Source organism: Oncorhynchus nerka, unplaced genomic scaffold (assembly GCF_034236695.1).
Source record: "Oncorhynchus nerka isolate Pitt River unplaced genomic scaffold, Oner_Uvic_2.0 unplaced_scaffold_812, whole genome shotgun sequence".
In the NCBI taxonomy this organism is placed as follows: domain Eukaryota; kingdom Metazoa; phylum Chordata; class Actinopteri; order Salmoniformes; family Salmonidae; genus Oncorhynchus; species Oncorhynchus nerka.
This window is the reverse complement of record NW_027040442.1, coordinates 43,078-69,255: the sequence shown is the minus strand read 5'-3', so window position 1 is coordinate 69,255 and position 26,178 is coordinate 43,078. Positions and strand designations below refer to the sequence as shown.

Sequence of the window (26,178 nt, the reverse complement as noted above, 5' to 3'; positions counted from 1 at the left end):
TCTGATTAGTACATATACAGTAACATAATAGTATTCTGATTAGTACATATACAGTAACATAATAGTATTCTGATTAGTCAGTCCTGATTGAAATATATACATAATTAGTCATTATTGATTAAAAAAATCCTTTATTCAACCTGCCATCTACCCACCTGGGAACTGAGGGTTATGAGAGAACCCCCACTTCACTAGCTTCTCTTTATTCAACCTGCCATCTACCCACCTGGGGACTAAGGGTTATGAGAGAACCCCACATCACTAGCTTCTCTTTATTCAACCTGCCATCTACCCACCTGGGGACTAAGGGTTATGAGAGAACCCCCACATCACTAGCTTCTCTTTATTCAACCTGCCATCTACCCACCTGGGAACTGAGGGTTATGAGAGAACCCCCACTTCACTAGCTTCTCTTTATTCAACCTGCCATCTACCCACCTGGGGACTGAGGGTTATGAGAGAACCCCACATCACTAGCTTCTCTTTATTCAACCTGCCATCTACCCACCTGGGGACTAAGGGTTATGAGAGAACCCCCACATCACTAGCTTCTCTTTATTCAACCTGCCATCTACCCACCTGGGGACTAAGGGTTATGAGAGAACCCCACATCACTAGCTTCTCTTTATTCAACCTGCCATCTACCCACCTGGGGACTAAGGGTTATGAGAGAACCCCACATCACTAGCTTCTCTTTATTCAACCTGCCATCTACCCACCTGGGAACTGAGGGTTATGAGAGAACCCCACATCACTAGCTTCTCTTTATTCAACCTGCCATCTACCCACCTGGGGACTAAGGGTTATGAGAGAACCCCCACATCACTAGCTTCTCTTTATTCAACCTGCCATCTACCCACCTGGGAACTGAGGGTTATGAGAGAACCCCCACATCACTAGCTTCTCTTTATTCAACCTGCCATCTACCCACCTGGGAACTGAGGGTTATGAGAGAACCCCCACTTCACTAGCTTCTCTTTATTCAACCTGCCATCTACCCACCTGGGGACTAAGGGTTATGAGAGAACCCCACATCACTAGCTTCTCTTTATTCAACCTGCCATCTACCCACCTGGGGACTAAGGGTTATGAGAGAACCCCCACATCACTAGCTTCTCTTTATTCAACCTGCCATCTACCCACCTGGGAACTGAGGGTTATGAGAGAACCCCCACTTCACTAGCTTCTCTTTATTCAACCTGCCATCTACCCACCTGGGGACTGAGGGTTATGAGAGAACCCCACATCACTAGCTTCTCTTTATTCAACCTGCCATCTACCCACCTGGGGACTGAGGGTTATGAGAGAACCCCACATCACTAGCTTCTCTTTATTCAACCTGCCATCTACCCACCTGGGGACTGAGGGTTATGAGAGAACCCCCACATCACTAGCTTCTCTTTATTCAACCTGCCATCTACCCACCTGGGGACTGAGGGTTATGAGAGAACCCCACATCACTAGCTTCTCTTTATTCAACCTGCCATCTACCCACCTGGGGACTGAGGGTTATGAGAGAACCCCACATCACTAGCTTCTCTTTATTCAACCTGCCATCTACCCACCTGGGGACTGAGGGTTATGAGAGAACCCCCACATCACTAGCTTCTCTTTATTCAACCTGCCATCTACCCACCTGGGGACTGAGGGTTATGAGAGAACCCCCACATCACTAGCTTCTCTTTATTCAACCTGCCATCTACCCACCTGGGAACTGAGGGTTATGAGAGAACCCCCACATAACTAGCGTGTATGTTCTGCAGCCTTGTAAAGATAAGGAGGTGATGACTGGGAGGCAGGTTGGCATTTATTGTCATGAATCTTGCGCTGGATGCAGTTCCGCAAAGAGGTCACTAGTTGGCACAGGCACAAAGTAAAAAAATCAGATTTTAATCCTAACCTCAATCCTAACCACACTGCTAATCTTTCCCTTAAATTAAGACCATAAAACAACATTATTTTCCACAGCCAATTTTGACTTTGTAGCTGGCATATCTAGAGGAAATCACACAGTTCTGCCTCCAGGTCAAGATTAATGACAAACGTCAACCTGCCTCCAGGTCAAGATTCATGACAAACATCAACCTGCCTCCAGGTCAAGATTCATGACAAACATCAACCTGCCTCCAGGTCAAGATTCATGACAAACATCAACCTGCCTCCAGGTCAAGATTCATGACAAACATCAACCTGCCTCCAGGTCAAGATTCATGACAAACATCAACCTGCCTCCAGGTCATGATTCATGACAAACATCAACCTGCCTCCAGATCATGATTCATGACAAACATCAACCTGCCTCCAGGTCAAGATTCATGACAAACATCAACCTGCCTCCAGGTCATGATTCATGACAAACATCAACCTGCCTCCAGGTCAAGATTCATGACAAACATCAACCTGCCTCCAGGTCAAGATTCATGACAAACATCAACCTGCCTCCAGGTCAAGATTCATGACAAACATCAACCTGCCTCCAGGTCAAGATTCATGACAAACATCAACCTGCCTCCAGGTCAAGATTCATGACAAACATCAACCTGCCTCCAGGTCAAGATTCATGACAAACATCAACCTGCCTCCAGGTCAAGATTCATGACAAACATCAACCTGCCTCCAGGTCAAGATGCATGACAAACATCAACCTGCCTCCAGGTCAAGATTCATGACAAACATCAACCTGCCTCCAGGTCAAGATTCATGACAAACATCAACCTGCCTCCAGGTCAAGATTCATGACAAACATCAACCTGCCTCCAGGTCAAGATTCATGACAAACATCAACCTGCCTCCAGGTCAAGATTCATGACAAACATCAACCTGCCTCCAGGTCAAACATCAACCTGCCTCCAGGTCATGATTCATGACAAACATCAACCTGTGACTGTCAGAGGCAATGAAGAATATATAATGAAAATGTTTTCACAATTAAAAGGCTTTTTCTTGTTTCAATTATGTTCTATTATGAAAAGTACAATATATCCTTGTATACTTGTACAACTATAGAGCATATATATATAATTGTACAATTTGTTATTCAACATAAAAACATACAACAAATGATCACATTGGTATTTTAACAGTGTTATTGTAAGAGTTTAAATGTTTAAACAGAGGATCCATCTAAAACAGTATAAAACAAGATGATAAACAGAGGATTCATCTAAAACAGTATAAAACAAGATGATAAACAAAGGATCCATCTAAAACAGTATAAAACAAGATGATAAACAGAGGATCCATCTAAAACAGTATAAAACAAGATGATAAACAGAGGATCCATCTAAAACAGTATAAAACAAGTGCAGTATGTTCTGAGAATGTTACTTTAAAGTCAACTCATAACGTCACACTATAACTTCATGGGAGTCTTGTGGAAAGACTGCATGTTGTTTTTTGTGGATTGAGTGACGTCTTCATCAACATTTGCAGAATATTCCTGTAATATTTTCACCTCTTGTCAGACGCCAACAGTCTAGTCGGCTGGAGACATTCATAAGGAGTTCTAGTAGATTATTTGCCATTTGTAGGTATTAAAAGTAATACATAAATATATCATAAAAATGCAAAGTGGTAAAATCAGTGAAAAAGCTGTTCTAGAATCTGTGAACCAGAAACTGAGTATGTGTATGTGTATGTGTGTGTGTAGTGTCCTGTGTGTGTTCCTCTGTGTATGTGTGTTTGTGTGTGTATGTCCAGTGTGTGTGTGTCAAGTGTGTGTGTGTGTCCTGTGTGTTTGAGTCGAGTGTGTGTGTGTTTGTGCTGGTGTGTGTGTGTGTCCAGTGAGTGTGTGTCCAGTGTGTGTGTGTGTTTGTGCTGGTGTGTGTGTGTGTCCAGTGAGTGTGTGTTTCTAGTGTGTTTGAGTCCAGTGTGTGTGTGTGTGTGTGTGTGTGTCCAGTGTGTGTGTGTGTGTGTCCAGTGTGTGTGTGTCCATTGTGTGTGTGTCCAGTGTGTGTGTGTGTGTCCAGTGTGTGTGTGTGTGTCCAGTGTGTGTGTGTGTGTCAGTGTGTGTCAGTGTGTGTGTGTGTCCAGTGTGTGTTTCTCTGTGTGTGTGTGTGTGTGTGTGTGTGTGTGTGTGTGTGTGTGTGTGTGTGTGAGTCCAGTGTGTGTGTGTGTGTGTCTGTCCAGTGTGTGTTTGTATGTGTGTTTGTGCTGGTGTGTGTGTCCAGTGAGTGTGTTTCCTGTGTGTTTGTGTCCAGTGTGTGTATGTCCAGTGTGTGAGTGTGTGTGTCCAGTGTGTGTGTGTGTCCAGTGTGTGTGTGTCCATTGTGTGTGTGTCCAGTGTGTGTGTGTCCAGTGTGTGTGTGTGTCCAGTGTGTGTCCCATATGTGTGTGTCCAGTGTGTGTTTGTGTGTGTGTGTCCAGTGTGTGTGTGTCCTGTCTATGTTTCCAGAGTGTGTGTGTGTGTATGTGTGTGTGTGTGTGTCCAGTGTGTGTGTGTCCATTGTGTGTCCATCCAGTGTGTGAGTTTGTATATGTGTGTGTGTGTGTGTGTGTGTGTCCATTGTGTGTGTGTCCAGTGTGTGAGTGTGTATGTGTATGTGTGTGTGTGTGTGTGTCCAGTGTGTGTCCCATATGTGTGTGTCCAGTGTGTGTTTGTGTGTGTCCAGTGTGTGTTTGTGTGTGTCCAGTGTGTGTGTGTCCAGAGTGTGTGTGTGTGTGTCATAGTGTTTGTGTGTGTGTCCGTTTGAGTGTGTGTGTCCAGTATCTGTGTGTGTTTGTGTATCCTGTGGGTGTCAGTGTCCAGTGTGTGTGTGTGTCCAGTTTATGTCCAGTGTTTGTGCATGTGACCTGTGTGTTTGTTTGTGTGTGTGCGTGTGTGTGTCCAGTGTGTTTGTGTGTCCAGTGTTTGTGTGTGTGTGTCCACTGAGTGTGTTTGTTCAGTGTGTGTTTGTGCGTGTCTGTTTTCTGTGTGTGTGTCCTGTATGTGTGTATGTCCAGTGTGTGTGTCCTGTGTGTTTCAGTCCAGTGTCTGAGTGTGTGTGTCCAGTGTGTGTGTCCAGTGTGTGTGTGTCCAGTGTGTATGTCCAGTGTGTGTGTCCTGTGTGTTTCAGTCCAGTGTCTGAGTGTGTGTGTCCAGTGTGTGTGTCCAGTGTGTATGTCCAGTGTGTGTGTCCTGTGTGTTTCAGTCCAGTGTCTGAGTGTGTATGTCCAGTGTGTGCGTCCTGTGTGTTTCAGTCCAGTGTCTGTGTGTGTGTGTCCAGTGTGTGTGTCCAGTGTGTGTGTGTGTCCAGTGTGTGTCCAGTGTCTGTGTGTGTGTGTGTGTCCAGTGTGTGTGTGTTCTGTGTGTGTGTGTGTGCGTGTCCAGTGTGTGTGTGTGTGTGTGTTTGTCCTGTGTATGTGTCCAGTGTGTATGTGTGTGCGTGTGTGTGTTTGTGTGTGTTTCAAATGTATGTGTGTGTGTGTCCTAGTGTTTGTGTGTCCTAGTGTCTGTGTGTGTGTCCTGTGTGTGTGTGTGTCCAGTGTATGTGTGTGTGTCTGTGTGTGTTTCCAGTGAGTGTGTTTGTTCAGTGTGTGTGTGTGTGTGTCCTGTGTGTGTGTGTGTCCAGTATCTGTGTGTGTGTGTGTGTGTTATCTGTGTGTGTGTGTCCTGTGTGTGTGTGTGTTTCCAATGTGTGTGTCCAGTGTGTGTGTGTGTGTGTGTGTGTTTCCAATGTGTGTGTCCAGTGTGTGTGTGTGTGTGTCCAGTTTGTGTTTGTGTCCAGTGTGTTTCAGTCCGGTGTGTGTGTGTGTTTCCAATGTGTGTGTCCAGTGTGTGTTTGTGTGTGTGTGTCTGTCCAGTGTGTGTGTCCAGTGTGTGTGTGTGTGTGTGTGTGTGTCTGTCCAGTGTGTGTGTCCAGTGTGTTTCAGTCCAGTGTGTGTTTGTGTGTGTGTGTCTGTCCAGTGTGTCTGTCCAGTGTGTGTGTGTGTGTGTGTGTCTGTCCAGTGTGTGTGTCCAGTGTGCTTCAGTCAAGTGTGTGTGTGTGTGTGTGTGTGTGTGTCTGTCCAGTGTGTGTGTCCAGTGTGTTTCAGTCCAGTGTGTGTTTGTGTTTGTGTGTGTGTGTGTGTGTGTGTGTGTGTATATTATTATTATTTATTTATTATTTACAGGGACACTGAGTCGCCATCAAAAGAAACCCCAAACCCAGGATAGAGGGCCTCAGTGAACGTGGAGGTGAATGTTATCAGGTGGGTGAGTGAGTCAGAGGAGGCTCTATAGAAGGACAGAGTGCCGGCTGGCCAGTCCAGATACACTACTACTCTGTGGGAGCTGGAGGAGGGGACGTCTATGGTAGTGGGATTATTATTGTGCCAGGCAGAGTAACTGTTGTCAGAGCAGATCAAACTCCAAGACTTGTCATTACATCCAAGACAACAGTCATCTCCCTTTCCTGTCCTGTTGATTCCTTTATATGTCACTCCTATAACAGCCCCTCTCCCACTCCACTCTACCTCCCAGTAACAGCGCCCAGTCAGACCCTCTCTACACAGCACCTGTCCCCAGTCCTCAAATCTCTCTGGGTGATCAGGATACGGCTGCTTCTCTCTCCTCCATGTCACCTTTCTGTTCTCCTCAGACAGAGAGAGGTGTCTGTTTACTGTGTTTGGGTCCAGTGTGAGATCACAGACATCTGATGGATGAAACCAGACACAATATTAGAAATCATCATCATTCACATTAGAATGTTAACTCACTTTTCACTAATTCATTTAAAGTAGATGTTTCTAAGTATCAAAATGAGAAGTTAAGGTAACTTGAGACGTGTTGAATGATCATATGTTATACTGTATGGTAATATAAAACACACTTATTCCCATTAATCACACACACACACACACACACACACACACACACACACACACACACACACACACACACACACACACACACACACACATTGTCAAAGCAACTCTTTGTAAACATTGGTGTCCCTGATTTCTACTTCTGTAGAACTACAGCTGATATTTAATATGACCAAGTAAGTAATGATGGTGATCCATGACTTTGACTTAACTTGAATTAAGACTTATTCTTAGTCATATTCTTCACAGCAGTCAACACTCACATTTTCTAAGTCCAGGTTTCATTCTGTTCTCTCCACCATGTTCCACACTGTAGCGGTAAGCAGAAGAACAGACAGTCATGAGGGATACACCTGAACTCACACACACACACACACACACACACACACACACACACACACACACACACACACACACACACACACACACACACACACACACACACACACATACTTTGTCCAAGTGGTGGTCAGAATGTTTCTCTTAACTAGCCTGATAAGTCAAACATGTCTGATATGAACATTGACATAAACCCTCTACATACTTGAGTTTCTCCAGTCTGCAGTGTGGATCCTCCAGTCCAGCAGAGAGCAGTCTGACTCCTGAGTCTCCTGGGTGATTGTAGCTCAGGTCCAGCTCTCTCAGGTGTGAGGGGTTTGACCTCAGAGCTGAGACCAGAGAAGCACAGCCTTCCTCTGTGACTAGACAGCCTGACAGCCTGCAAAGAGTCAAATCATATTAAAATCACACTGATATTCTTTGGTGGTGAAAATAGTGGCAGTAAATGTTTTCAACATATTCAGATATATCAGTGTCCTGAAACCTTCCATATCTATTCATAAAATAGTGTATCATCATAAAAAATGACAAATGATCAAAGTATTGCCTGCAGATAGAAACATGTATAGTACAACTATTATAGTATATAATATCTATTCTTAAATTAATGTATCATTATTATAAATGACAAATTATCAAAGTATTTCTTGTACAAAAATGTATAATACAAATATTTTAGTAGACTGACCAGACCAGTTGTATTGAGTATACAGTCAACACCATATCTATTTAGACAGTGAGGTATCAGATTTAGATTGTATTGAGTATACAGTCCACACCATATCTATTTAGACAGTGAGGTATCAGATTTAGATTGTATTGAGTAAACAGTCCACACCATATCTATTTAGACAGTGAGGTATCAGATTCAGATTGTATTGAGTATACAGTCCACACCATATCTATTTAGACAGTGAGGTATCAGATTTAGATTGTATTGAGTATACAGTCCACACCATATCTATTTAGACAGTGAGGTATCAGATTTAGATTGTATTGAGTATACAGTCCACACCATATCTATTTAGACAGTGAGGTATCAGATTTAGATTGTATTGAGTATACAGTCCACACCATATCTATTTAGACAGTGAGGTATCAGATTTAGAGTTATCTGTATTTCTGTTCACCCTTATTGTTCTCTCTTGCCTGACCTTTGTTGGATTCTGTATTTTACATTATAGCCATTAGCATATATATGATTAAATATGATCTGATGTTGGTTGTGTGAGGTGTCTGCATTTGTGCACTGGAGCATCATTATGAGATTAAACAACTGCTTGCTACTTGCCTGTTTGTGTGTGACAAGAACTGAGTAACATGGTGTGACCTGCATGTTGCAAAACTGTAGATAACAGCCCAGCAGATGCTTTGTCCTTGTGTTTGTATGTAACAATATTGAGCACATGGTGTGAATTGCTGTATCTTACAAAGTTGTGATAGGGAGGGGTGGTCATCACGAGGTTTAACTGAGATGGAAAAATACTGAACAACACAATAGCAGGAACTGATCAACTGTTATAACTCGGGGGTGAACAGTAAGAACCAGAACCAGAACAGTAAGGATCTATACATCAACGGAGGGAGAACTTGAAGAACCCACCTGAGCGCCTGCAATAGGCTGAGCAAGTTTAAACCACGCCCAGCCTCTACTGTGATAGGCCAACAGACGGGTTGGAACAATGTCTACCACAGTATATGAATACTGTTTACATACATCTTGTCAGTTCTCTGTTCTGCCCTGCGTGGTATTACAGTGAGCCCCTATATACGAAAGTTGCATTTGCCATTTATTACTTAGCTAATAAAAATACATAGTATAAAATCGGTGACTCATTGTTATATTTATCCTGATACCAGATTCGAATTTACGCAACTCTAACAGGTATCAGATTTAGATTGTATTGAGTATACAGTCCACACCATACCTATGTAGACAGTGAGGTATCAGATGTAGATTGTATTGAGTATACAGTCGACACCATATCTATTTAGACAGTGAGGTATCAGATTTAGATTGTATTGAGTATACAGTCCACACCATATCTATTTAGACAGTGAGGTATCAGATTTAGATTGTATTGAGTATACAGTCCACACCATATCTATTTAGACAGTGAGGTATCAGATTGTATTGAGTATACAGTCCACACCATATCTATTTAGAAAGTGAGGTATCAGATTTAGATTGTATTGAGTATACAGTCCACACCATATCTATTTAGACAGTGAGGTATCAGATTGTATTGAGTATACAGTCCACACCATATCTATTTAGACAGTGAGGTATCAGATTGTATTGAGTATACAGTCCACACCATATCTATTTAGACAGTGAGGTATCAGATTTAGATTGTATTGAGTAAACAGTCCACACCATACCTATGTAGACAGTGAGGTATCAGATGTAGATTGTATTGAGTATACAGTCCACACCATATCTATTTAGACAGTGAGGTATCAGATTTAGATTGTATTGAGTATACAGTCCACACCATATCTATTTAGACAGTGAGGTATCAGATTTAGATTGTATTGAGTAAACAGTGTTCACTCAAAATGACACAACGTCTATGTTCCAGTAGAACAACGTTTACTAAACCGTATTACCACAATACATGGTTACCATGGTTACCATGACATTCAGGCCAGGTCCATCAACACTGACACTCCCAGGCGTATTAATAACAGAGCACCGTAATAACAGAAATATAGGGATACTTAAAACATGAACTTGTCAATCTACCACTTTTCTTGAACCTGTCTAGGACTGGGGTTCCGCTAGCGCCAACAGTCAATTAAATTGCAGGGCGCCAAATGCAAATCAAAAGAAATCTCAGAAATCTAATTTCTCAAACATACAAGTATTAGGCACCATTTTAAAGATACAATTAACTTCTTAAAGCTAGGGGCACTAGCTTCACTGTCCAAACACATATGGTGTGGACTATGTGTGCCTGGAAAACACATTTGGATCTGGTGAACAGTTATCACTTGTTGACCAACTACAGGAATACTGACCTCAGAGTCTCAAGTTTACAGTGGGGATTCCCCAGTCCAGCAGAGAGCAGCTTCACTCCTGAATCCTTCAGGTCATTGTTACTCAGGTCCAGCTCTCTCAGGTGTGAGGGGTTTGACTCCAGAGCTGAGACCAGAGAAGCACAGCCTTCCTCTGTGACTCCACAGTCTGACAGCCTGACAAAGAGATCATCATGACTTCATGATGTTAATTTAACACCAGTAGTGTAGAAGGACAATGGCAGATGCATTTGGTTTATTCTCTCAAACAACATATATATTCATCTTCTGTCTCCTAGAATTGTATGGTCATATTGTTATACTAATGTGAAAATCAATGAATTTATTCAATATGTTTTTCAAAATAATATATTATACATATTATAATAAATATTTTATAATGAATATTTCTTCCTGATGATTAGTTCTTAAATGTCATTTTATTTACTCACAGAGCAGCTCTGGAGGCTTTGACCACTGGCAGCAGCCTCAGAAGACCTTCCTCTGATCTGGAGTATTTCTTCAGGTCAAACACATCCAGCTCCTTTTCTGAAGTCAGCAACACAAAGACCAGAGCTGACCACTGTGCAGGGGACAGTTTGGGTTTTGAGAGACTTCCTGATCTCAGGTATCTTTGGATCTCCTCCACTAGAGAATGGTCATTCAGTTCATTCAGACAGTGGAACAGATTGATGCTCCTCTCTGGAGAGGGATTCTCCCCGATCTTCTCCTTGATGTACTTGACTGTTTCTTCATGACTCTGTGAGCTGCTTCTTGTATTTGTCAGTTGACCTCGTAAGTGCTTCTGATTGGACTCCATTGAGAGTCCCAGAAGGAAGCGGAGGAAAAGGTCCAGGTTTCCCGTCTCACTTTGTAAGGCTTTATCCACAGCACTCTTGTAGAAAGTAACTTCAGTAACTTTAGGCTTCTCTCTGAACAGCGACAAAAAGTATCTGAACATTGATTGAGGTTCGTCCATTAGATTCTGATTGTTGTTGATGAATGAGAGGAACACATATACAGCAGCCAGAAACTCCTGAATGCTCAGATGAACAAAGCAGTACACCTTGTCCTGGTACAGCCCACATTCCTCTTTAAAGAGCTGTGTGCACAATCCTGAGTACACTGAGGCTTCATTGACATCAATGCCAGCCTCTTTCAGGTCTTCTTCATAGAAAATCAGATTGCCATTCACAAGCTGTTGAAAAGCCAGTTTTCCCAGTGACAGAATGCTCTCTTTATTCCAGTGTGGACCTGTCTCTTCTTTCCCAGGATACTTGTCATTCTTCTGTTTGGTATGAAACACCACAAGGTGTGTGTACATCTCAGTCAGAGTCTTGGGCATCTCTTCTCTCTTATGTTTCAGCATGTGTTCAAGGACTGTTGCAGAAATCCAACAGAAGACTGGAATGTGGCACATGATGTGGAGGCTCCTTGATGTCTTTATGTGTGAGATGATTCTGTTGGCCAGGTCGTCATCACTGAATCTCTTCCTGAAGTACTCCTCCTTCTGTGGGTCATTGAACCCTCGTACCTCTGTCACCTGGTCAACACACCCTGAAGGGATCTTATTGGCTGCTGCAGGTCGGGTAGTTATCCAGATGAGAGCAGAGGGAAGCAGATTTCCCTTGATGAGATTTGTCAGCAGAACATCCACTGAGGTTCTCTCTGTGACGTCCCAACAGATCTTGTTGTTCTGGAAGTCTAGGGGCAGTCGGCACTCATCCAGACCATCAAAGATGAACAGAACTTTGTACTTGTTGAAAATGGAGATTCCTGATTGTTTGGTTTCCATTGAGAAGTGATTGAGAAGTTCAATGAAAGTGTGTTTGTCCCCTTTCATCAAATTCAGCTCCCGAAAAGGGAATGAAAATACAAATTGGACATCCTGATTTGCTTTTCCTTCAGCCCAGTCCAGAATGAACTTCTGCACAGAGACTGTTTTTCCAATGCCAGCGACTCCCTTTGTCAGCACAGTTCTGATAGGTTTGTCTTGTTCAGTTAAGGGTTTGAAGATGTCATTACATTTGATTGCAGTCTCTTGTTTCCTGGTTGTTGTCTCAATCTGTCTCAGCTCATGTTCATTATTGACCTCTCCTGTTCCACCCTCTGTGATGTAGAGCTCTGTGTAGATCTTATTGAGAAGTGTTGGGTTTCCTTGTTTAGCGATCCCCTCAAATACACATTGAAACTTCTTCTTTAGATTAGATTTGAGTTCACGTTGGCAAATCACAGCAAGCTCATCTGAATCTAGAAATAACACAGAGGATATTAATATTATGTCTGTTTTAATGTCTACAGTATTGTAGGACTGTTATAAAGTTTTACATAATAATGTATTCTCTTAACTGACTGTATAAATGTGCATTTGATTACATGATTACGTAATTATTGATGGTTATTATTGATGATAAATGCTGTCTCTCTCTCTCTTTCTCTCTTTCCCTCCCTCCCTCTCTAAATTAATCAGCACAACACATCCCTGCTGCTACTTGATGAGGTCACTAGGTGTTGTGTTAAGGCTGCTACAATATCATTGAGTTACACAGCTACTTTAGCTGTACTTTAGCTACAGCTTTTAAATGTTATAAAACAGCATTCAACATGAGGCAGACAGATCTTACATTTCTCCAGTGTGTCAGCAAGCTCCTTCTGGTTCATTTTCCTCAGGATGTGCAGTGTGATCTTCAGAGCCCCCTCTCTGGCACTGCTCTCCTGCTGCTCATCTTCAGCATCCACCACTTCCTTATCCTGCTCCTGACTCTCAAAGCCTTCTGGGAGTTCTGGACTAAGAATCCTCTTGAACATCTTCAGCTCGTTCTTCACAAATGTCATAATATTCTGTTCAAGCAACTGAAATAAATCAAGTAAATAAGTTAAGCAAGAGAATAAATGCTTTCTCATCAACACATTAATGAATGATTGACAGATCAACTTTACTTGAGGTAAACAAAAACAAATGTACATAACAGGACCACATACACTGAATATGGAGGCCAGGTCTGTTTGATGACTCTGGGAAGACTGAACACTGAGAATCTCTGACTCTGATCTCTCCTGTTGGTTTCTGTGGACAAAACATGAGATTACATCTCCTCACCCAGGGAGTACATTACATTACATTTAAGTCATTTAGCAGACGCTCTTGTACACACACACAATGTTGAGGAAAGATTTGAATGGAGAAAACTGATCTGAGAGCAGCGCTCCCTTTCTTTCCATCCTATCAGTATCGATACATGCTCCTCCAGACGTGATACCTTGCTGCTGATCCAGTTTCAACTGGTCTAACACTGTGATTATTATTATTTGACCCTGCTGGTCATTTATGTACATTTGAAAATCTTGAAGAACGATCTGAACTTAATGGCCATGTACTGTTATAATCTCCACCCGGCACAGCTAGAAGAGGACTGGCCACCCATCATAGCCTGTTTCCTCTCTAGGTTTCTTCCTAGATTCCTGTTATTCTAGGGAGTTTTTCCACCGCGCTTCTACATCTGCATTGCTTGCTGATTGGGGTTTTAGACTGGGTTTCTGTATAAGCCCTTTGTGACAACTGTTGATGTAAAAAATATATTCTGGGATATGAAGCAGACCAGGCAGTGTTTGGGGTTTAAATATCTTCTGGGATATGAAGCAGACCAGGCAGGGTTTGGGGTTTAAATATCTTCTGGGATATGAAGCAGACCAGGCAGGGTTTGGGGTTTAAATATCTTCTGGGATATGAAGCAGACCAGGCCAGGGTTTGGGGTTTAAATATCTTCTGGGATATGAAGCAGACCAGGCAGGGTTTGGGGTTTAAATATCTTCTGGGATATGAAGCAGACCAGGCCAGGGTTTGGGGTTTAAATATCTTCTGGGATATGAAGCAGACCAGGCAGGGTTTGGGGTTTAAATATCTTCTGGGATATGAAGCAGACCAGGCCAGGGTTTGTGGTTTAAATATCTTCTGGGAACTGTGAAGCAGACCAGGCCAGGGTTTGGGGTTTAAAAATCTTCTGGGATATGACGCAGACCAGGCAGGGTTTGGGGTTTAAATATCTTCTGGGATATGAAGCAGACCAGGCAGGGTTTAGGGTTTAAATATCTTCTGGGAACTATGAAGCAGACCAGGCCAGGGTTTGGGGTTTAAATATCTTCTGGGATATGAAGCAGACCAGGCAGGGTTTAGGGTTTAAATATCTTCTGGGAACTATGAAGCAGACCAGGCAGGGTTTGGGGTTTAAATATCTTCTGGGAACTATGAAGCAGACCAGGCCAGGGTTTGGGGTTTAAATATCTTCTGGGATATGAAGCAGACCAGGCAGGGTTTGGGGTTTAAATATCTTCTGGGATATGAAGCAGACCAGGCAGGGTTTAGGGTTTAAATATCTTCTGGGAACTATGAAGCAGACCAGGCAGGGTTTGGGGTTTAAATATCTTCTGGGAACTATGAAGCAGACCAGGCCAGGGTTTGGGGTTTAAATATCTTCTGGGATATGAAGCAGACCAGGCAGGGTTTGGGGTTTAATGTGCCCTTTCCCTTTAATGCAGTTAAAAGTAAGAAAAATGTTTTCAATAAAAAAAATGAAATAGTAACACAATAAAATAACAATAATGAATTCAGCAGATGTTTTTATCCAGGGCCTGGTTTCCCAAAAGCATCTTAAAGCTAAATTAATCATCAAAACCTTAATAGGAACATTGTTAAATCTCTGAGCTGTTTCCCAAAACCATCGTTATTAACGTGGAACAGCTGAGTGCCTCGTGAGATGCTTTTTTACCCTCCTGCGTTCACTTTATACACAGAAGATCTCTGCTAAACATAGAATCACATGGTTTATCAGTCTCTCTGTGACTGCAGATGAATTCAGAACAAAGTTGACTACAAATACAAAGTTTCCAATGTCTTTGCAATTTATAGAATATATTTCTTTTATAAATATAACAGTAGGCAATTGATACAAACCAAGCCCCTTCCCAACAATGTAGTTAAAAAGTAAGAACAATTAAATAAGGAAATAGTAACACAATAAAATAACAATAATGAGACTATAAGGAGAACCAGTACTGAGTCAATGTGCAGGGGTACCAGGTAGTTGAGGTAATAATGAGGCTATAAGGAGTGCCAGTACTGAGTCAATGTGCAGGGTACCAGGTAGTTGAGGTAATAATGAGGCTATAAGGAGTACCAGTACTGAGTCAATGTGCAGGGTACCAGGTAGTTGAGGTAATAATGAGACTATAAGGAGTACCAGTACTGAGTCTATGTGCAGGGTACCAGGTAGTTGAGGTAATAATGAGGCTATAAGGAGAACCAGTACTGAGTCAATGTGCAGGGTACCAGGTAGTTGAGGTAATAATGAGGCTATAAGGAGAACCAGTACTGAGTCAATGTGCAGGGTACCAGGTAGTTGAGGTAATAATGAGACTATAAGGAGTACCAGTACTGAGTCAATGTGCAGGGTACCAGGTAGTTGAGGTAATAATGAGACTATAAGGAGAACCAGTACTGAGTCAATGTGCAGGGTACCAGGTAGTTGAGGTAATAATGAGACTATAAGGAGTACCAGTACTGAGTCAATGTCCAGGGGTACCAGGTAGTTGAGGTAATAATGAGACTATAAGGAGTATCAGTACTGAGTCAATGTGCAGGGTACCAGGTAGTTGAGGTAATAATGAGACTATAAGGAGTACCAGTACTGAGTCAATGTGCAGGGGTACCAGGTAGTTGAGGTAATAATGAGGCTATAAGGAGTACCAGTACTGAGTCAATGTGCAGGGTACCAGGTAGTTGAGGTAATAATGAGACTATAAGGAGTACCAGTACTGAGTCTATGTGCAGGGTACCAGGTAGTTGAGGTAATAATGAGGCTATAAGGAGAACCAGTACTGAGTCAATGTGCAGGGTACCAGGTAGTTGAGGTAATAATGAGGCTATAAGGAGAACCAGTACTGAGTCAATGTGCAGGGTACCAGGTAGTTGAGGTAATAATGAGACTATAAGGAGTACCAGTACTGAGTCAATGTGCAGGGTACCAGGTAGTTGAGGTAATAATGAGACTATAAGGAGAACCAGTACTGAGTCAATGTGCAGGGTACCAGGTAGTTGAGGTAATAATGAGACTATAAGGAGTACCAGTACTGAGTCAATGTCCAGGGGTACCAGGTAGTTGAGGTAATAATGAGACTATAAGGAGTATCAGTACTGAGTCAATGTGCAGGGTACCAGGTAGTTGAGGTAATAATGAGACTATAAGGAGTACCAGTACTGAGTCAATGTGCAGGGTACCAGGTAGTTGAGGTAATAATGAGACTATAAGGAGAACCAGTACTGAGTCAATGTGCAGGGTACCAGGTAGTTGAGGTAATAATGAGACTATAAGGAGTACCAGTACTGAGTCAATGTGCAGGGTACCGGGTAGTTGAGGTAATAATGAGTCTATAAGGAGTACCAGTACTGAGTCAATGTGCAGGGTACCAGGTAGTTGAGGTAATATGTACATGTAGGTAGAGGTAAAAGTGACTAGACAATCAGGATAGAGATTACTTCTCCTCATCCAGGGAGTGCACACACACACACACACACACACACACACACACACACACACACACACACGCACACACACACACACACACACACACACACACACACACACACACACACACACACACACACACACACACACACACACACACACGGAGGGAATGTTGAGTTTGTTTAATATTGTTTTAGGACTATGAAAATGGACAAAATGATTAGCCTATTGATTATGAAAACAACAACAATAAATGGGAAAATGGGAGAGGAGAAATGACTAGAGACAGTGTTGTTTAACTCACTGACCATGACTCATGAGTTCTTCTTACCTTTGTTCAGTATACATATCTTCCTCTCTGAAGAATATAGGTACACCCATAGACTTGTCACTCTTCATGGACACACAGCTGGGAACAGGGGAGGCTGGTCTCTCCTGCTTGATTGGGCTTCAACACAACAGAGACAAACATTACATCTCTCATCTACTCTGAGCTCAGATGGGGAAACATAAGAAGAGTTTCATTCCAAAACGCGATATCTCACTTTTCGTAAATTTTCGTAAATGAGCTTTTATTGTTTAAAGAAATTAGGAAAGAGATTGGTGTGTTTTTTCACTATCTAATCACGGCATGGGGTTGTTCACTATCTAATCATGGGGTTGTTCACTATCTAATCATGGGGTTGTTCACTATCTAATCATGGGGTTGTTCACTATCTAACCATGCAATGGGGTTGTTCACTATCTAATCATGGGGTTGTTCACTATCTAATCATGGGGTTGTTCACCATAAAGATCATCAAGGACATCAACCACCTAACCACTGCCTGTTCACCCCGCTATCATCCAGAAGGCGAGGTCAGTACAGGTGCATCAAAGCTGGGACCGAGAGACTGAAAAACAGCTTCTATCTCAAGGCCATCAGACTGTTAAACAGCAATCACTAACATTGAGTGGCTGCTGCCAACACACTGTCATTGACACTGACCCAACTCCAGCCACTTTAATAATGGGAATTGATGGGAAATGATGTAAATATATCACTAGCCACTTTAAACAATGCTACCTATATAATGTTACTTACCCTACATTATTCATCTCATATGCATATGTATATACTGTACTCTAGATCATCGACTGCATTCTTATGTCACTAGCCACTTTAACTATGCCACTTTGTTTACTTTGTCTACATACTCATCTCATATGTATATACTGTACTCTACCATCTACTGTATGCTGCTCTGTACCATCACTCATTCATATATCCTTATGTACATATTCCTTATCCCCTTACACTGTGTATAAGACAGTAGTTTTGGAATTGTTAGTTAGAACTTGTTGGTTATCACTGCATTGTCGGAACTAGAAGCACAAGCATTTCGCTACACTCGCATTAACATCTGCTAACCATGTGTATGTGACAAATAAAATTTGATTTGATTTAATTTGATTATCTAATCATGGGGTTGTTCACTATCTAATCATGGGGTTGTTCACTATCTAATCATGGGGTTGTTCACTATCTAATCATGGGGTTGTTCACTATCTAATCATGGGGTTGTTCACTATCTAATCATGGGGTTGTTCACTATCTAATCATGGGGTTGTTCACTATCTAATCATGGGGTTGTTCACTATCTAATCATGGGGTTGTTCACTATCTAATCATGGGGTTGTTCACTATCTAATCATGGGGTTGTTCACTATCTAATCATGGGGTTGTTCACTATCTAATCATGGGTTTGTTCACTATCTAATCATGGGGTTGTTCACTATCTAATCATGGCATGGGGTTGTTCACTATCTAATCATGGGGTTGTTCACTATCTAATCACGGCATGGGGTTGTTCACTATCTAATCATGGGGTTGTTCACTATCTAATCATGGGGTTGTTCACTATCTAATCATGGGGTTGTTCACTATCTAATCACGGCATGGGGTTGTTCACTATCTAATCATGGCATGGGGTTGTTCACTATCTAATCATGGTATGGGGTTGTTCACTATCTAATCATGGGGTTGTTCACTATCTAATCATGGGGTTGTTCACTATCTAATCATGGGGTTGTTCACTATCTAATCATGGGGTTGTTCACTATCTAATCATGGGGTTGTTCACTATCTAATCATGGGGTTGTTCACTATCTAATCATTCGGTTGTTCACTATCTAATCATGGGGTTGTTCACTATCTAATCATGGGGTTGTTCACTATCTAATCATGGGGTTGTTCACTCTCTAATCATGGGGTTGTTCACTATCTAATCATGGGGTTGTTCACTATCTAATCATGGCATGGGGTTTTTCACTATCTAATCATGGCATGGGGTTGTTCACTATCTAATCATGGGGTTGTTCACTATCTAATCATGGGGTTGTTCACTATCTAATCATGGCATGGGGTTGTTCACTATCTAATCATGGGGTTGTTCACTATCTAATCATGGGGTTGTTCACTATCTAATCATGGCATGGGGTTGTTCACTATCTAATCATGGGGATGTTCACTATCTAATCACAGCATGGGGTTGTTCACTATCTAATCATGGGGTTGTTCACTATCTAATCACGGCATGGGGTTGTTCACTATCTAATCATGGGGTTGTTCACTATCTAATCATGGGGTTGTTCACTATCTAATCATGGAATGGGGTTGTTCACTATCTAATCATGGGGTTGTTCACTATCTAATCACAGCATGGGGTTGTTCACTATCTAATCATGACATGGGGTTGTTCACTATCTAATCATGGGGTTGTTCACTATCTAATCACGGCATGGGGTTGTTCACTATCTAATCATGGCATGGGGTTGTTCATTATCTAATCATGGGGTTGTTCACTATCTAATCATGGGGTTGTTCACTATCTAATCACGGCATGGGGTTGTTCACTATCTAATCATGGGGTTGTTCACTAACTAATCATGGGGTTGTTCACTATCTAATCATGGCATGGGGTTGTTCACTATCTAATCATGGGGTTGTTCACTATCTAATCACAGCATGGGGTTGTTCACTATCTAATCATGGGGTTGTTCACTATCTAATCACGGCATGGGGTTGTTCACTATCTAATCATGGCATGGGGTTGTTCATTATCTAATCATGGGGTTGTTCACTATCTAATCATGGGGTTGTTCACTATCTAATCACGGCATGGGGTTGTTCACTATCTAATCATGGGGTTGTTCACTATCTAATCATGGCATGGGGTTGTTCACTATCTAATCATGGGGTTGTTCACTCTCTAATCATGGGGTTGTTCACTATCTAATCATGGGGTTGTTCACTCTCTAATCATGGGGTTGTTCACTATCTAATCATGGGGTTGTTCACTATCTAATCATGGCATGGGGTTGTTCACTATCTAATCATGGGGTTGTTCACTATCTAATCATGGGGTTGTTCACTATCTAATCATGGGGTTGTTCACTATCTAATCATGGCATGGGGTTGTTCACTATCTAATCATGGCATGGGGTTGTTCATTATCTAATCATGGGGTTGTTCACTATCTAATCATGGCATGGGGTTGTTCACTATCTAATCACGGCATGGGGTTGTTCACTATCTAATCACGGGGTTGTTCACTATCTAATCATGGGGTTGTTCTCTATCTAATCATGGGGTTGTTCACTATCTAATCATGGTTTTTTCACTATCTAATCATGGGGTTGTTCACTATCTAATCACGGCATGGGGTTGTTCACTATCTAATCATGGGGTTGTTCACTATCTAATCATGGGGTTGTTCTCTATCTAATCATGGGGTTGTTCACTATCTAATCATGTTTTTGTTCACTATCTAATCATGGGGTTGTTCACTATCTAATCATGGGGTTGTTCACTATCTAATCATGGGGTTGTTCACTATCTAATCATGGGGTTGTTCACTATCTAATCATGGGGTTGTTCACTATCTAATCATGGGGTTGTTCACTATCTAATCACGGGGTTGTTCACTATCTAATCATGGGTTGTTCACTATCTAATCACGGCATGGGGTTGTTCACTATCTAATCATGGGGTTGTTCACTATCTAATCATGGGGTTGTTCACTATCTAATCACGGCATGGGGTTGTTCACTATCTAATCACAGCATGGGGTTGTTCACTATCTAATCATGGGGTTGTTCACTATCTAATCATGGGGTTGTTCACTATCTAATCATGGCATGGGGTTGTTCACTATCTAATCATGGGGTTGTTCACTATCTAATCATGGGGTTGTTCACTATCTAATCATGGGGTTGTTCACTATCTAATCATGGCATGGGGTTGTTCACTATCTAATCATGGGGTTGTTCACTATCTAATCATGGGGTTGTTCACTATCTAATCATGGCATGGGGTTGTTCACTATCTAATCATGGGGTTGTTCACTATCTAATCATGGGGTTGTTCACTATCTAATCATGGGGTTGTTCACTATCTAATCACAGCATGGGGTTGTTCACTATCTAATCATGGGGTTGTTCACTATCTAATCATGGGGTTGTTCACTATCTAATCATGGCATGGGGTTGTTCACTATCTAATCATGGGGTTGTTCACTATCTAATCATGGGGTTGTTCACTATCTAATCATGGGGGGTTGTTCACTATCTAATCATGGGGTTGTTCACTATCTAATCATGGGGTTGTTCACTATCTAATCATGGCATGGGGTTGTTCACTATCTAATCATGGGGTTGTTCACTATCTAATCATGGGATTGTTCACTATCTTATCATGGGGTTGTTCACTATCTAATCATGGGGTTGTTCACTATCTAATCATGGGGTTGTTCACTATCTAATCATGGGGTTGTTCACTATCTAATCATGCAGGGTTGTTCACTATCTAATCATGGGGTTGTTCACTATCTAATCATGGGGTTGTTCACTATCTAATCATGGGGTTGTTCACTATCTAATCATGGGGTTGTTCACTATCTAATCATGGGGTTGTTCACTATCTAATCATGGGGTTGTTCACTATCTAATCATGGGGTTGTTCACTATCTAATCATGGGGTTGTTCACTATCTAATCATGGGGTTGTTCACTATCTAATCATGGGGTTGTTCACTATCTAATCATGGGGTTGTTCACTATCTAATCATGGGGTTGTTCAATGACAGACATGTATTTGTTTAAAATCTATCACTTGATGATATCAAATCAAAGAGAGAAATAATCATGTGGTTTTGCAAATATCTAATCATTCATATTGAAATAGCTAAATATCTGTCTCATTCTCAAATGTGACTCAATTCGGTCTCATTTAGCAACATTTGAAATGTTGTTTCCAGATTGGATAAAAGTAGAGACTGAGGGAATGTTGTGTTTAATATTGTTTTAGGACTATGAAAATGGATAAAAGGATGAGCCTATGGATTATGAAAACAACAACAATAAATGGGAAAATGGGAGAGGAGAAATGACTAGAACAGTGTTGTTTAACTCACTGACCAGGACCCATGAGTTCTTCTTACCTTTCTTCTGGGGAAAAGTCTCCTCTCTAAACTCTGGAGGAGGACTCATAGACTTGTCACTCTCACAGCTGGAGACAGGGTTCAGGCTGGTCTCTCCTCATGATTGGTTTCAACACAATCAGAGACAAACATTACATCTCTCATCTACTCTGAGCTCAGATTCCAAAACACTATATGTCACTTTTCAGAAATGTTCGTAAATGAGCTTTTATTTTTTATAGAAATTATGAATTATATGTTTTTTTCACCATCTAATCATTCAATGGGTCTTTCAATGACAGACATATATTTGTTTAATGTCTTTCACTTGATGTTTCATTTCAGAGAGAAAAATAATCATGTTTATTTTGCTAAATGCTATATATCTGCCTCACTCTCAGAGAAATCAGTAGTACTGCTAGGTTTTACACAGTAATAATATATATCTGCCTCACTCTCAGAGAAATCAGTAGTACTGCTAGGATTTATACACACAAATGTGACCGACCGGCTCATGTCGCAAAATTTGAAAATGTGTATTTCACATAAGATAAATGTAGAGACTCAGAGCTAGATAATGGTATATCATACACTACAGTTGAGGAACAATGGGAAAGTAATTCTGCTTTGAACGTTGATAAACTTGTAACCTCACTTTTGAGAAAATGTCCGTTGAATGTTTTGGTATCTACTGGAGAGCTCTTCTTTGTCTACAGGGCTGCTACTTTGGCAGATAATGTCACCCATCTAAATAAATAATTATATATATAATTACCTAATGTATGGTGTTTTTGGTTTGTCAGTTGCATTGTTTGTTATACTATACATTGTTATTTTATTGTTGTTAGTGGGAAAATTAACTAGAAAATGTTATATTTCGCAATTCTGAGTAATTACTACTTTAGTAAGGAATTACACATTATTCAGTACTACTTTAGTTACTACATAATTCCATTTCAGAAGATTAGTTTAGTTTTCTCCCTGGATACACCACCACTCCCCCTCACGGGAAAACTCCTGTGTGCTTCTTTCTGTCCCTTTTCACACTGCTAACACAAGAGGAAGGACTGAAAAAGCATTTAACAGATTACTGTGAAGTAATATAATGATGATTCATGTTTATTATTACCTGTTTTTATGGTCATGTTTTGAATTATTGTTATACTTCATTACTATAATGATTATTAATAATCCTGAACATTAATTCAGTCACTTCTTGCTGAGAAAAACTTATTTTCCTTGTCATTGTCAAATTCATCAACCAGCATAGACCCACTCTGCCTTCTCACTAAAGTAGCCAACTCAGCCCCACTAAAAACATTGTGTCGTCAGCAGCAGCATCCTTCCTTCTCTCGAAAGTGAGGGGCATGTTGAGATAAATTTTCTAACCGCGAGGGATTCATGATGTAATTAATTGGCGGGCTGGAAAACGCACTTTTGTCTTCTTTATTCCGAGGCTGTTTTGTACCAATATGAGATATTAAGTAAGAAAATAACAAATAAGTTACCTGCTAGGCTCATAATCTGAAGTAGCAACTGCGTCAGATCTACAAATCAATGAGCTATACCTGTCCATTTGTTTTCTAACTCAGTGAAACTGCGCATCTTTCACTCAATCCGATGTCTACCAACGAAGATTTCAATGCATATCATATTACCCAGCAGCCATTTAGAAACAAAATGTCAGAAAATGTATAATCTTCTTTTAAAAATGTATTCTGTCTGTTTTATATTCGGCCACATCTTGAAAAAGAGGACTGTAATAATAGTAATAATAATTTAATAAAGATATACCCATCTACAATCTATTAACTGATAATAATAGTAATAATAATTTAATAAAGATATACCCATCTAAAATCTATTAACTGATAATAATAATAATTTAATAAAGATATACCCATCTAAAATCTATTAACTGATAATAATAATAATTTAATAAAGATATACCCATCTAAAATCTATTAACTGATAATAATAGTAATTTAATAAAGATATACCCATCTAAAATCTATTAACTGATAATAATAATAATTTAATAAAGATATACCCATCTATAATATATTAACTGATAATAATAATAATTTAATAAAGATATACCCATCTAAAATCTATTAACTGATAATAATAGTAATTTAATAAAGATATACCCATCTAAAATCTATTAACTGGTCATCTGAGAACAGTAATATTTAAGTTAACCATAAGCAACCATTTCTGATTAAAAAACAACTGTGAACATTTTGGAAATAAACTCATATAAATTATTTTAAAAAGTGTTATCTCACCTGTTAGCTTTGGTGTGATGTTCCCCAGAGAGACACCTTTTAGAGGCAGGGACCCCCTCCTCTCTCTCCCCAGAGAGACTAATTTTAGAGGCAGGGACCCCCTCCTCTCTCTCCCCAGAGAGACTAATTTTAGAGGCAGGTCCATCTTCTCTCTCTCCCGAGAGACTAATTTTAGAGGCAGGTCCCTCTTCTCTCTCTCCAGAGAGGCTCATTTTAGAGGCAGGGCCCCCCTCCTCTCTCTCCCCAGAGAGACTCATTTTAGAGCACTGACCCCTAAACAGAGATCCAGCATGTTGGTTGTGGTTAACACAGTGACAACTAAACAGAGATCCAACATGTTGGTTGTGGTTAACACAGTGACAACTAAACAGAGATCCAACATGTTGGTTGTGGTTAACACAGTAACAACTAAACAGAGATCCAACATGTTGGTTGTGGTTAACACAGTGACAACTAAACAGAGATCCAACATGTTGGTTGTGGTTAACACAGTGACAACTAAACAGAGATCCAACATGTTGGTTGTGGTTAACACAATAATTCTTGAATGTCAATTGTTATCATTTATTATTTATCTCTAATAAAACATTTACTAACAGACATATTAAAACAGTCAGGTTATTTAATGCATCACATGGACATGTAGTTGTGACATCTCATCTCCATGGTAACTGTCAACAATAATAATAATGTCTGTTAAGGATAATATAATAAGTCACTGTTTGTTAAGGTAGTTATAGACAGTACAGCAACAATAATAATAATAATAATAATAATAAGTCACTGTTTGTTAAGGTAGTTATAGACAGTACAGCAACAATAATAATAATAATAATAATAATAATAATAATAAGTCACTGTTTGTTAAGGTAGTTATAGACAGTACAGCAACAATAATAATAATAATAATAACAATAATAATAATAATAAGTCACTGTTTGTTAAGGTAGTTATAGACAGTACAACAACAATAATAATAATAATAATAATAATAATGTCACTGTTTGTTAAGGTAGTCTGACAGTACAGCAACAATAATAATAATAATAATAATAATAATGGACTGTGCTGTAGGCCCTCACCAACTGGCCACCTGGCCCATAGAGACTAAAGGACTATGCTGTGGCCCTCACCAACTGGCCAACTGGCCCATAGAGACTAAAGGACTATGCTGTGGCCCTCACCAACTGGCCATCTGGCCCATAGAGACTAAAGGACTATGCTGTGGCCCTCACCAACTGGCCACCTGGCCCATATATACTAAAGGACTATGCTGTGGCCCTCACCAACTGGCCTGGCCCATAGAGACTAAAGGACTATGCTGTGGCCCTCACCAACTGGCCATCTGGCCCATAGAGACTAAAGGACTATCCTGTGGCCCTCACCAACTGTCCATCTGGCCCATAGAGACTCAAGGACTATGCTGTGGACCTCACCAACTGGCCACCTGGCCCATAGAGACTAAAGGACTATGCTGTGGCCCTCACCAACTGGCCAACTGGCCCATAGAGACTAAAGGACTATGCTGTGGCCCTCACCAACTGGCCATCTGGCCCATAGAGACTAAAGGACTGTGCTGTGGCCCTCACCAACTGGCCACCTGGCCCATAGAGACTAAAGGACTATGCTGTGGCCCTCACCAACTGGCCAACTGGCCCATAGAGACTAAAGGACTATGCTGTGGCCCTCACCAACTGGCCATCTGGCCCATAGAGACTAAAGGACTATGCTGTGGCCCTCACCAACTGGCCACCTGGCCCATAGATACTAA

General features: G+C 40.9%; 2 protein-coding genes across 2 annotated transcripts; both read right to left on the bottom strand.

The window, feature by feature from the left end:
• Positions 1–5,028: 5,028 nt before the first annotated feature.
• LOC135571060 (NLR family CARD domain-containing protein 3-like) lies at positions 5,029–12,620 on the bottom strand. Its single transcript, XM_065016867.1, has 6 exons — positions 12,614–12,620; positions 10,593–12,435; positions 10,144–10,317; positions 7,328–7,501; positions 7,047–7,093; positions 5,029–6,611 (listed from the first exon to the last, which is right to left on the bottom strand). Exons 1-6 carry the CDS (start codon positions 12,618–12,620, stop codon positions 6,085–6,087), a joined length of 2,772 nt encoding a protein of 923 aa, XP_064872939.1. The 3' UTR covers positions 5,029–6,084.
• Positions 12,621–12,666: 46 nt separating this feature from the next.
• Positions 12,667–24,718, bottom strand: LOC135571062 (uncharacterized). Its single transcript, XM_065016869.1, has 4 exons — positions 24,408–24,718; positions 16,993–17,109; positions 13,123–13,207; positions 12,667–12,993 (listed from the first exon to the last, which is right to left on the bottom strand). Exons 1-4 carry the CDS (start codon positions 24,662–24,664, stop codon positions 12,706–12,708), a joined length of 747 nt encoding a protein of 248 aa, XP_064872941.1. The 5' UTR covers positions 24,665–24,718; the 3' UTR covers positions 12,667–12,705.
• Between the last annotated feature and the right edge of the window lie 1,460 nt (positions 24,719–26,178).

Excerpts from the sequence above, each read along its gene's own strand:
- LOC135571060 (XM_065016867.1), bottom strand. Across the intron at positions 10,318-10,592 it reads AAAGCCTCCAGAGCTGCTCT|GCTGTCAGACTGTGGAGTCA; the intron begins GTGAGTAAATAA and ends TCTCTTTGTCAG. Across the intron at positions 7,502-10,143 it reads TGTAAACTTGAGACTCTGAG|GCTGTCAGGCTGTCTAGTCA; the intron begins GTCAGTATTCCT and ends GACTCTTTGCAG.
- LOC135571062 (XM_065016869.1), bottom strand. The coding sequence starts at position 24,664 with ATGAGTCTCTCTGGGGAGAGAGAGGAGGGGGGCCCTGCCTCTAAAATG. Across the intron at positions 17,110-24,407 it reads CATCACACCAAAGCTAACAG|CCCAATCAAGCAGGAGAGAC; the intron begins GTGAGATAACAC and ends GTTGTGTTGAAG. Across the intron at positions 12,994-13,122 it reads ACCTGGCCTCCATATTCAGT|TTGCTTGAACAGAATATTAT; the intron begins GTATGTGGTCCT and ends GATTTATTTCAG.